This window comes from Sceloporus occidentalis, unplaced genomic scaffold (assembly GCF_023333645.1).
Source record: "Sceloporus occidentalis isolate IW3139 unplaced genomic scaffold, rSceOcc1.0.p SCAF_3, whole genome shotgun sequence".
Classification (NCBI taxonomy): Eukaryota; Metazoa; Chordata; class Lepidosauria; order Squamata; family Phrynosomatidae; genus Sceloporus; species Sceloporus occidentalis.
Genome location: NW_028316983.1, coordinates 60,969,808 through 60,982,643, shown reverse-complemented (window position 1 = coordinate 60,982,643; position 12,836 = coordinate 60,969,808). Strand labels below are relative to the sequence as shown.

The 12,836-nt window shown below is 40.1% G+C and overlaps 1 protein-coding gene across 2 annotated transcripts in view; it reads right to left on the bottom strand.

Moving 5' to 3' along the window:
- The window catches only part of LOC149316026 (uncharacterized), a 37,387-nt gene that overhangs the window by 12,202 nt on the left and 12,349 nt on the right, over positions 1-12,836 (bottom strand). For both annotated transcript variants that reach the window (XM_089514635.1, XM_089514634.1), the window contains exons 3-10: positions 11,918-12,027; positions 11,047-11,180; positions 10,693-10,733; positions 9,354-9,485; positions 7,574-7,699; positions 5,307-5,447; positions 560-700; positions 101-223 (exon numbers count right to left, since the gene is read on the bottom strand). In XM_089514635.1, coding sequence (XP_089370761.1) covers positions 101-223; positions 560-700; positions 5,307-5,447; positions 7,574-7,699; positions 9,354-9,485; positions 10,693-10,733; positions 11,047-11,180; positions 11,918-12,027 — 948 coding nt within the window. The remainder of the gene's footprint in view (positions 1-100; positions 224-559; positions 701-5,306; positions 5,448-7,573; positions 7,700-9,353; positions 9,486-10,692; positions 10,734-11,046; positions 11,181-11,917; positions 12,028-12,836) is intronic.

Genomic DNA, 12,836 nt, shown 5'->3' with positions numbered 1-12,836 from the left:
ACTCTTTGTGGTAGTGCAGAGATCTTAAAAAACACTAGCTTCAGCCTTTGGAAGCCCTATATAAGCTATTTAATTCTTTAAGGAGACAATTATTTAATACCAGTTCAGTTGCATCTTTTTCTTCAGAAGGGTGATCTTTTGTGGTCTCACACAGAAATGGAATTTTTACATCCAGATGTGCACTATCATGTTCAAAATGGTCTGTGGATTCCCTGACTTCCAGCTGCAGAAAAGAGAGAAAGGTCAGCCATCAATAATTTGAAGGAACCAGACAATAAATGTGATCAAAAATAAGCAAATGAAAACACCTGAATGGTTAACAGAAAACTCATAATACTTTACAAACATGAGTTCTTACAAACATTCCCTAAACGAAAATTGCCCAATTACAGTATTGAAAATTACAGGATAATTCCATAAAATGGTCATGGAAATAAGAGCAAAGAAACAAAAACAAAACAAAACCCAAACCATTCACCAGTCTGCTCCCAATCTTAGGCAACAAACTAGGGATGCCCAACTTTGCCAAGCAAAATAAAAAAGAAATACTGGCTCATACCAATGGAGAATTTTCTTTTGCTGAAGGATGAGTATCTTCTGTAGTCTCAGATGTTTGCTCTTCTACAGGTGCTCCAAATGATGGAACAAGGTGAGTCTCGTTGGCAGAATCTTTCACAACATCACTACTTTTATCTTTCATCTGCAGAAATTTTGGGGGGAGTATGAGGATTGGACTTTGCTTAATAGGGCTTCATACAGAACACATGACAAAAATATCCTCACATCCAAATTACTAAGGGTTAAAGCTCCCTTCTCTTTAAAGGACAATTAGACACTTTCAAAACAGAGCCCTCAAAGTCAACTGTAAACAAAATGCTACCTTCTGTCAATAAAAAAGTGCTTGAAAGCACACAATTATAATATTAAATCAACACAGCAGATATAAATAATATGTCTTCTGATTTAAAAAAAAACAGGAGAAGCCCTGGGAACTTTTGGCATTTTAATTTGGAGACATTTGGTTAAAGACATTTGAAAATCTGGGTTCTTTTATACACCAACTTTGTTGCATTATGGCTGACGTCTGACTACTAAAACACTGGCCATGTGACTATCAAAAACTATAAAGAGCAGTTACAATCTAACTACCATAAAAGGCTATGATGAAATAATAAAGAAAGCAGTAAATCAAAGCATAACAGATGACAAATAGTATATAAGAAGAAATATAAAACATTAAGCTCCAGCATGGCTAAGCATCCACTTTAGCCTCACCAATGTAAATTTAAATTAATTCAGCATAAACATTATTTCCACTATATACCATTGTTGATAAAAGAATCTCAAAATTATATATACATACACACCCACACACACCATATTCACCCACACAGAATCGTAAATCTTTTAACACAAAACATTATAAAAGTCATCCCTTGACTGCTCTGTATTATTTTATGGAAACTATTTGCTCTATATTATTTAATGGAAACAGCGAGAGTTAAGAGACAAACTCTTAGTTTTGAAGTATTTTTCGGATAGCTCACTCCAGCAGTGGCTGCACCAGCACCTCCCACGCCCACCTGAGACGCAGAGTGCGTTTGGAGCATAAAACCCTCCCTCCTTCCAGAAAGAATGTCGAGGGAAGAAGTTTGATAGCCTACTCCAGCAGTGGCTGCAGCTGCAGCAGCACCAGCACCTCCCACGCCTACCTGAGAGGCAGAGTGAGTTTGGAGCATAAAACCCTCCCTTCACCATCCTCCTAGAAGCAAAGGTTTCACCCAACCTCACCCCACCAGCAGAGCCAACACCAGGAGCACACCTGGATGGCTATTAAGCCCCATTCAATACCTCTATCACCATCTGAGTTGTCCTAGTGCCAGTCACTTACTTGTTAGTGCTAAATAGCTAAGAAAATTTACTCCTGACATAAATATCTGATTTAAATCCTTGAGTTCTCCAGAAAACTCCTAAACTAAGCCATGGGAAAGAGAAAATGAAGAAAACAGTTGGGTGGGAGTCCAAACTCACTCCCTCATTCAAAACATTCTAAACAGCCCAGAATAGATTAATGTTTTGTAGGAAATGAGAATGTAAGTAAATCAAATCCTACTCATATTGTTAATGAACTTGAAACTTTGGGAGTTGGTTCTCAGACGGTGATAGGAGCAGAGCAGATCCTGGATCTTTCCCTACCCTATAGTTTAGAGGTGGATGGAGATCAAGATCTGTCAATTCAGGTTATTAGCCCTGATATCAGTAGTAGGGATTTGGAAATAAAGACTAATATTGGTAGGACAACTGATAAACATAATAAGGATCAGAAGGTGGAACAACAAACAGAAGTCCCAACAGAACTTATGACTAAATACTGCCTGGCTATTACACAAACTGTAATTTTGATTTTTGAACAGTTATCAGAATTAAAACTTAAGCTGGATAGGTTAAGTGAAGAAATGGAGATTTTTGAGAAAAAACTAATTACAAGACCTCCCAGTAGTCCTTCCTGTCAGCAGCCCCAAGATACTATGCAATCGAAATCTGGAAAGGTAATACAAGAAGACCGTGTTTATACTAAGGTTGCCACAAAAACTAACAAACCAACTTCTCTGAAACACGGCTGTTTACTTCAACCAGAATGGATTGCCTTGAGTATCCATAAGAACAGATGTAATTATGGTCACTGGATCTCCAAGAAAGCAATCAAAATCTCCTTGGGAAAGCTTCTCCACTGTCAACAAAGGCAGATAGATATAGACTCTGTAGAATGGCTCCCAGGGTATCCAACGCAAATGCAGATCCTGTTGTCCTTTAAACATTCAACCATCCCATTGATGCTACTTAGAATGAAGGCTTATTTAGCCCAGTACCAAATTTTTCCCATCAGAGTCTTTCGTGAAGAAAGAGTCAAACCATTATTTGCTGATTCAAGAGTCTCTAAAGTGGTAACCCCTCTTGATTTGATTCAGAAGAAACTTGAGTGTGAGAGTCAATTTAGCCTACTCCAGATGGAGGATAGTTTTGTCGATGCCTTTGGTTTACTTCCAAAAGAAGAGCAAGAGAATATTTTACATAAGCTGGAAAAATTAAAGTGGTCCCTAAGGAATACAATTGCACCAACAGAGCCATTAATTGATCTTTTTTCTTTAAATACAGACTGCGCTGGCCTGCTCACACTGATGAAGGAAACATCAGTATATGAGTATTTTTCAATTTATTAAAAAAATAATTGTGGGGAAATTTTCCACAGGAGATGTTACTTATCTTCCTTAATCCATCTGTAAGGAGGAATTTCCCCTTCAGTGCCTGTCTTCCAATATTCTGTCCTGTATTTCATGTTCAAAAGCAGACTCTGGCTTCATTACTAGAGGGGTTCCTCATGCATTTATTCAATGGTTTGTGAACCAAAGTATCTTTTCACATTTTTCTCAATTGGTTTTTGGAGATAATAAATGGAGAGGAATCTAAATAGTAGTTATATTTTGTAGTCTGTATATCAATAATCTTTCTTGATTTGGGTTTTTTGCTATATTTTGCATAAACTCACTACTGACTTCAGCTGGAAGAGATAAGTCTGTGTGACAACACTGTATTACATACAGGAAAAGTTTTGGCTTACACTTAGGATTTTATCAGACTCAAGTTTTGGACCCTGCAATTGCGCTAAGGAAGTGTAAAGAACGTTGCGAAATGACTGTTTCGCGTGATGTCTTACCACATTGCTTGCTTTTCCGTTATCCCCCCATAACATTATGTTAGCACTACAATTGCGCGAAAGTTGCGATTTCCGTGATGTGAAACCATGCATTCCGGAACTATTTACTACACCAGCACCTTCCTTTTGTCTTTCTCATTTCGCAACAACATATTTGCACATGCGCCTTGGAGGTTTTGGTGGCATCCTGACCTTTGTGCTTCCGGGGGGGGAGAGGAGAAAGGGGAGAAGCCCCTTCCAGTTTCCTGTTTTCGCCTACAGTGTGTGCATGCGAGTGTTCATGCTAGCTAGCTCCAGCTCCCTGAGTACTAGCTTTCGCGTGGATCCTAGTTATGGGGCTGGAATGGATGACCCCTAGGGGCCCCTGTCACTTACAGCCTCCTAGGTGTCCATGCAGGACAGAGGAATGGGGCTGGGATGGATGACCCTTAGGGACCCCTTGCATTTGCAGCCCCCCAGGTTTCCTTGCAGGACCGAGGAATGGGGATGGAATGGATGACCCCTAGGGACCCCAGTCGTTTACAGCTTCTTAGGTGTCCATGCAGGAAAGAGGAATGGGGCTGGAATGGATGACCCCTAGGGGCCCCTTGCATTTGCAGCCCCCCAGGTGTCCATGCAGGAAAGAGGAATGGGGCTGGGATGGATGACCCCTAGGGGCCCCTTGCATTTGCAGCCCCCCAGGTGTCCTTGCAGGACCAAGCAATGAGGCTGGGATGGATGACCCCTAGGGGTTCCTTACATTGGAAGCCTCCTAGGTGTTCATGCAAGACAAGGCAACCTCCCCTCCAAGGGGTTGTCCTGAAAAAGGAAGGCCACCAGAAGGGAATGGGGTCAAAAAGCAGCCCAGCATCATGGGAACTTTGCAATCAGTAACTTTAGCGTTGCGTTGCGCTGCTGCCTACCACACCAAACCATTTCGCAACATATTTCGCAAGGGTAACGGGAGACCATGGCCTGGCTTCCCTTTTTGCCCGCAATGCCCCAAAAGGGGAGGAATGATGCTTAAACTACGGGAGCGTTGCGCAATGGGCTCCCATAGAAATGAATGGCATCTGGAAGGGCGTCGTGCTTTCACGTTATTGCGCAACGTTGGTGACGCTAACATTGCGCGATAGGCAGGAAAAATCGCCAAAAACTCGCGTCTGATAAACTCCAGAGTTTCTCCAAATCACTAGCACAGTCTGCACATAACTTTAACAATTGGCAGCTTGTTCTCATGTTACAAATTGCAGGCTCAGAAATATCCAGAAAGAAAGGGAACCTGCAAATTCCTCAAGGCTCAAGTAAGAGTTGATGGAACACAAAAGCTTCTATTCCCCAGTCCTGCTTTGAACTACTTCAAAACATGGTAAGGCCTGCACATTTGCAGGAGTACAAGTATAAAATGGCAGCACCAGAAACACTTGCAATATCAACAGCAAAATAAATAAATAAATAAATCCTCAAATACTCAGGGAAAAGTTAGCTAGAATTGTAACTTTCTATTCTAGCAATCAACTCCATGGCCAGAGCTAAGTATCTCAAAATATAGTCCTTATCACAAATTTAGATTATCATGTAATTGCTTAGGGAAAAAACAAGCTGTTCCTACCACTGTAGGCTCTTTTTCCATGCCATGAGGATCTTTTGTAATATTAAATGATGCTTCTTCTTCTGTAGGTGTTTTGGCTGATAGTATAGGGGAAGTCTGGTTGGGATAGACGTCAGCAGTTTGGCTGTTTTCTAACTGGGCCTGCAAAATTGTTTTTAAAGATAATTATAATTAGAAATGCTTCGATCACCTTGGAAAGTGGAACTTGGCCTAACTAAGCTTCAAAGAAAGGAAATGAACAAGAGTATTCTTGAATTTCAAGAAAATACTACCATCTTACTACTAGAACCTGGGACTCTTGTCAATTAGACACTACCAAGATTGATACCTTCAAGTGATCCATCTACAAAATTCTGACTTCTGTAGCCATTCCTGAAGAAATCGTCCTTGCATTCAGGAGACAGCAGCAATAATCATACAGTCACTAATATTTATTTCTGAAGCAAGTTGCTTTTGAAAGTGGTGATGGCTCAAACACACTGTTTAGATTAATATTGTTCTTGGGTGTCTTCACGTTGTTTCTAACTTACAGCAATCTTAAGATAAACCTATCACAGGATTTTCTTAGGAAGATCTGTTCACAGAGGGTTTGCCTTTGCATTCCACTGAGGCTGAGAGAGTGTGACTTGCCAGAGGTCACCCTGAGGGTTTCCACTGCAGTGGTCTCTGGACTGATGCCACTTTCTGACTGATTGGCTGCTGGTCCTTGGTGAGTTTCCAAGAAAGAAATAATTGCAGTCAATGGGTTCCTGACACATCAGGGGGAAAAAGTATTGGTCCCCCACATCAGATAGCCTGGGAAGTATTTATATAGGTGCATTTAAATTCAGCTTCAGTTCTTGGGTTTGCACTGAAATAATTTTGGCCATTTTGAAGGTTGACCTCTGCTAGGAAACTGACTAGTGTGTGCCTGTTGATTCCCCTTGAATTCTTGGCAGCCTTTGGTACCATCTATCATGTTATTACACTGGACTGGGCTCTGTGTAAAGTGAAGATGGTATGATTCCACATGAACCTGCAGGGTTGGTTTCAGAAAGTTTCAGGGGATTGGTGTCAGATCAAACTACAACGTTTGTGTTGAGCAGCCCTGTAAAGTACTGTTTCACTCTTCTATATGTATTTGCTGAGTGAAGTCACCAGAATGTTGGCGTAACTTGTCATCACTATGCTGATCACATTCCACTGTGTTTCAGTCTATCATAGGAGTTAGGTGAGACTCTGCATATGCTGGACAAGGATCTAGATTTGGTTACCAGGCTGGGTGAGGGCAACCAAATAAACTGTTGGGGGTCAGGGGCCCGCTCTGGTCCCCAGGGGACCTTGGAAAGACCCTAGCCATCTATCCCTAAAACAGCTTGGTCCCCAACCCTCTTAGGGGGTATTGAGGGAAACTTCACTATGATTTGGCCCTACTCCAAGGTTATTTTAGGTTCACAACTAGGGTGACCAGATGTCCTCTTTTTCCTGAGATGTCCTACATTTCAACCATCTGCCCAGAAACAAATCTAAAATGTCCTCCATTTAGAGCATGACTAATAGGCCCAATGAGCAGCACCACATGTGTTCTTCACTTTGAGAAGCTGGTCCTCACTACAAATAGGGGAATAGGATGGATCCTTTTAAAGTTCTTTTTTCCTAGTTGCAAAAGCAGCAGACAAGGCTTACCCCCAGAACTCAGCAAGCATTTGTTTCTGGTAGGGGAAAAGTGGTAGGCAAGGGGCTGCTTGAGGACACAGTGCAAATGCTGAAAGTGTGACAAATTAAAGGGATAATTTAAATGTAGATTCAGTCAAGGGTTTGTTGCTAGTAAAGTCCAATTTTAAGCATTTGTTTTACTTAGAGTTCTATAAGTGGACTGTAAGCCAACAAGGCATTTTAAGCAGTTGCCAATCTGAGGCTCATGCTTGTACAGCATACTTCTGGGGAGATATATGTTCATCAGAAAAATACAGTTTATATAATAAAATACAGTATACATAATATAGCTGTAAATAAACCATATGAAATGAATTTATATTTATATTAGTGTTTTTAGCTTGCATTTTGTAATGCCCTACATTTTTCTTGAATGTCCTACATTTTAAGTGCTTTGTCCTCCTTTGTGGTTATGACATCTGGTCATTCTGCCCAAGATAGGCCTTCAATAGGAAGTAAGGTTGACATTGGCCATAGGATGGACACTAGAATCACTACAGTCAACAGGGACATCTTCCACCCACTCCCAGTTTATCAGTTCTTAGCAGAAACAGAATAATTTGAATTCCTACCAATTTAGAATCTTCTTTTTTCTCAGAAGGCACTTCCTTATTGTTCTGTGGATACGCTGAGGATTCAGTCAAACGAAAACTAAATTCAGTTGGAGACAGGATTGCTTTTGTGGTCGTCTGATTCACCTACACAAATAGAAAATGAAAACCTGGTAAACTGAACTTAAATTATTGCTCCTTGTTTTGTTGTCACTTCTTGAGCTTAATTTTACATTGTTTTATTTGTTGTCGTGAGCTGCCCTGAGAATATGTTTACAGGATGACCTATAAATACTCCTCATAAACAAACAGACATCTTTTTCTCCCTGAAATTCCCTTTACAACCAGCGGAGTCCCTAGGGTTGGTGTCACTCGGTGCGGTAACTCATGGTGTCACCCCCCCATTGACCTCCTCCCATTTCACACAATACAGAATCCTTAGTAATGTTTTTTGCACTAATGTTATTCGTAAATTATAATTCTTGTATACCACTGAATGTAATGCTAACAGTTGTGACATAAACAACTAGCAAAATTAAAATTATACCTTCAAATTACAATATCATACACACAACCTAAATGTATTTACAAATACACAGTGAAGATTTTGTTAAAATGTGATGTTTTTAAAGAAAATTTAAAAATAATAAAAAATAAAAAATAAATTAAAAATAAAATTTGAAATTTTAATTTAAACAAATTCTGGGGCCTCTCCTTTCTCCTCGCACTGAGCTTGACCCCACCCACCATCTCTTAAAGCATTTTAAAGGGAAGCAAATGAATGCCACAGCCTGTTTCTGCCAAAAGGTAGGTGTTTGAGAAGCAATGGTGTCACCTCTGCTTAGGGTATCACCTGGTGTGGTCCACACACCTCGCACCTCCCTTGTGACACCACTGTTTCCAACACAACTATTAGAAGTTCAGGAGTAATGGACCCTTAGTCACACTGAATCACTAATATGAGCATCCTATGGAATGCTGAGATCTGTACTTTGGTGCAGCACATAATATTCTCTTGCTAGAGAGCTATGGTGCTGTAATACTCCAATGCAGACCTTTCCAAAACTACACATCACAGGATTGCATAAGAAAGAGTCACAACAGTTACAATGGTATTTAAAAAATATTAATTGTATAGTGCAGATGTAGCATTACTCTTAGGCTCCATCTAAAGCTGCAGGAAAATACATTAGTTTCATGGCACTACAATAGCTACACCACACTGTGACAAACGACAGAGCACTTTTCAAGCCTATGTATCTATGGCACTTTACAGACCGCCCAAAAGGGCAGTCTGCCGCCACCTGTGTTTGCTGCGTGAAGGAGCCGCAGCAGACAAAGCGCGCGGCTCCTCCACGCAGCAAAAAGAACTTGCAAAAAGTGGGTTCTTCTTGCGGCGCCATTGTAACATCACAAGGCGCCAATAGCACCCTTGCGGTGTCACAAGGGCGCTGAGACGTGCAGACGCTAGGCGTCCGTCACGTCAAAATGGCAGCACCCATCTGTATAGGGCGCCGCCATTTTGACACCCTTGTTACGTGCGAGGGGCAAGGCGTGTCAGGAAGCGCCGCCCCTCGCACGTAACGACAGCGCCCCATAGGGCCCATCCAGAACGTGCCTATGTTTTTATTCTGTTAAGACATAAAAAACTTCACTGCCAATAACTTATTAAGTATGAAAGGTCCTTATGCATTTGACATTCCATAGAAGCTAGTATTCCAAACATCTCTTTCACAGACTTCCAATTCATTGCTTTCTGAAAATTCACTGTGACAAGACAGGTGCTTTCTCCCATAACTACCTTGGGTAAATCAGTTTTCTTTTCTGAAGATGCAGAATCTCCTTTGCCTTGTTCAGTTTCCTTGGAGGAAGATGCAGAATCTCCTTTGCCTTGTTCAGTTTTCATCTTTTCAGAATCATTTGTTTTATTTGGCTACAGTGAAGGAACAGAAAGATGGCTCTAGCACTGCCTATTCCAGTATGTTCTCACAGGCCTCCTGTCACTTTGACAGCTGCCTAATATTTATTTGTCTGTTTGTTCACAACTTTATACTCCATTGAGATGAATGATTCCAAAGTGTTCTGAAGTTTTGTGGGCTTCACTCCTTGGAACACCAGGTTATTAGAACATGATATTATATGATTAACTATACAATAAAATCAGAGCCTAAGGTTTGCAAGCATGCTAAAACACAAACCTGCTAAACTGTTCACTACTAACACTCATGATGTCTTAATGATTTTCAGCATTAATCAGATTAGATGGCTGACAAACAAAACACAAACCAGAGGATTTGAACACATTTTCAGTGACATACACAAGAGATGTTCTGATTCTGATGGTGTCAGCTCAAAAGTTTGGATAAGTAAAACTGTATCCACACCTAAAGAGAGCATGACCTGATGAAACTCAGAAACTGAGGGACTGTTCATAGACTACAGTATTCTCTTTAATAACCAGCCATCCTAAAAGAAACGATAAATAGAGTCTCCTCAATTTATGTAATCAAGCAGCTTAGAAGAAAGACTTTCTTTTAAACATGATTACATCTTGGAGACCAAGGATCCTTCATCTCAGAAAGACTACCAATTTTGCAATCCAAGATGAAACACACTTTAGCTAGCTGTTGTCTCATTATATAAGTGCCTTAATGTTTTGTTGTGACTTTTGTGTAATCAAGTGTCTTTGATTCTAATGTATCTATCAATGATGTCTCATAGAGCAGACAACCACAATGTATCAATTATTGCATCTATTTTTTGATACCTAGGTACCTGAAGGAAAACTGGGGGCCACATCCATCCCTTTGATTCAATATGCTTACTGGCTTCACCCATCCATTTTTCCAAAACCAGAAGTGACCAGACGGTCACTTTTGACTTTATAAAAATGCAATTTTGGGGTTATAGAAAGGTGTGGAGATTGAATAAAATGTAAGTGGAAAATCACACCCTCTAGATACTTCTGCAAATGTAATTCTTCTCTCTCTTTTTGTTCCAAATTTAAAACAATTAGGATCAAGTAAGTCCAAGAGAGAGACTCTAGAGCTGTATAGAAAGACTTTGAGAGCTACAAATGATACATAGACTGCAATTCCCACCCTAATGTAGGAATTAACCAGCACTGGTTTAACCCTTACCGTTATTAAGCAGAGGAAACGTGACACATGGTGGTAACTACCTAGAGACAGAGAAACATACTCAAAATAAAATGAAATTGAAAGGGCTCTGCTGTATTTCGTGAGCTGAGAAGTCTGGATCTTGAGATAACTCTTGTTTTGTTCATTCTTTTCAGGCAAGTGTTGGGATTAACAAATTTTCCTATAAACAGGTACTAATGAAACAGAGAAACATAAACAAAATCAGACAATGTGGGCATTTTACCACAGTACTAGAGTCCTGCGCATATCTTTCAGTATTGTGAGGATAAAGTATTTGGTGCTGCCCCTTTTCCTCTCACCCAAACATACTATTTTCCTACTGCAAAACCCAACCTTTTGAGAAGCTGCTTTGAGATCCTCTATACGAATGGCCACGATGGTGATGTTTTTCATGGAAATATCCTTGGGGACGTCTACCACGGCCTCGGTATGAACCTCTGTAGTTGCCCAAGTTGTCATCATATGCCCTGCAGAGACACCAATATCCACAACCTATTGTATAATTTTCTGTCACACTCTATAATGAAACACCACCACAGGCCTCAAAGCAGAGGGGTGTTTTGTACTACTGCATATACTCATATACAAGTCGACCTCATGTTTAAGTCAAGGGAAGGTTTCAGGGTCTAAATCATGGATTATGATATGACTCATGTCTACAAAAGCTCATGCTACCAACACTTTTCTTTAGAAAGTTCCTATGTTGTTAGACCTTTCCAACTTGAAGATGCACAGACTCAACTGCATCCATGCTGTTCAACTGCACTGAAGCAATAAAGGAATAAAAACATCCAGAATATCAACTTTCTGATGGGTGATCAGGTGGTAAATTTCTTGGCTTGTAAACAAAAATTTAAATGGGGACAAGAAAACAAGAATTCATGTTTAGTGAACAGCAACTGCAAATAATCATCACATCTTGCTTTAGAAACAAGAACCTGAATGTATCAGAATGGCTTAGTCAACGTTCAGAACTCAGTCTGATTAAGAATCTGTGACAAGATTGGAAAGTGGCTGTTCACCAACAGTCTCCATCCAACCTGACAAAGCTGGAGAAGTATTGCCAAGACTTGCAAACACTTTCTGGCCCCAAGAATTTCCAATAAAGGATACTCAACCTGTAATTGTTTTAAATTATTAAAATAATTTTATTAAAAGGTGAATGAAATTTATGGAATATACATTTCATTGAAATTTCACCCACCTCTGTTTCCTGGGATCAAACTGGCCCCATCCTGGACCTGGCATGTCTGGGAAACAGTTGTTCTGCGGCATATCCCAGCCACTTCTCTGGAAGTTTCTGTTTGGCATGTACTGGTTAAAGAAAAATATGTCAGGTTAGCACACCACAAATAACAATCTGGGGAAGAAATCCTAGCAAAAAGATAATAACAGCAAACATGAAGCACTATTATTGAAGACTAGCTCAGCACTCTGGTGATTAACAAAGTGATTATCTGAACATTCCATCAGTTGCTCAGCTCACTGATCATTATGAAATATGCTTTATTAAATAATGAACATATATGAAGTTAAAAAGTAAAACACATATCAGGGAGATAATATTTCAAGATCCCAGGAGTCCTGCACCTTGAGCATTTACCACAGCACTAGTTCTTCACAGGGACCATACAGTCTCATACGGATGACTAGACAAGTCTTGGGGGTAAATGGGTTTTTAGGCAAGCCTTTTTGCTTCTCCTTCAATAATGTCTGACAGCCCCTGGGAGAAAGGTGTAGCACACTGCAATAGAAACAGGTTATTTAAAAAAATGTGAATCCAGATCAAAATACAATATACCTAATTATAATTAGCTAGCTGATGGTTGTCTAAGGAACTCACTTTATATTCTATAAAAAGAACCATATTTGGGGGACTATCTTCCAAATGCTGTTTCAGAAAAGGTTTTTTAATCTCCTGTCTAATACTGATTCTGTTGTAAGTCACAATGTTCTTTTTGACAAGCCCCCAGCAATCCGTGTATTGTCGTTCTCTATAGTTGCTCTCACTATGGTCATATTTGACATGACACCCACACTTTTCACAAAACCTTTTCTGTTCATATTTGACTTTTCAGTACTTGAGCGAACGAATCCAAAACATACATCAGAAAAGGGGAAAC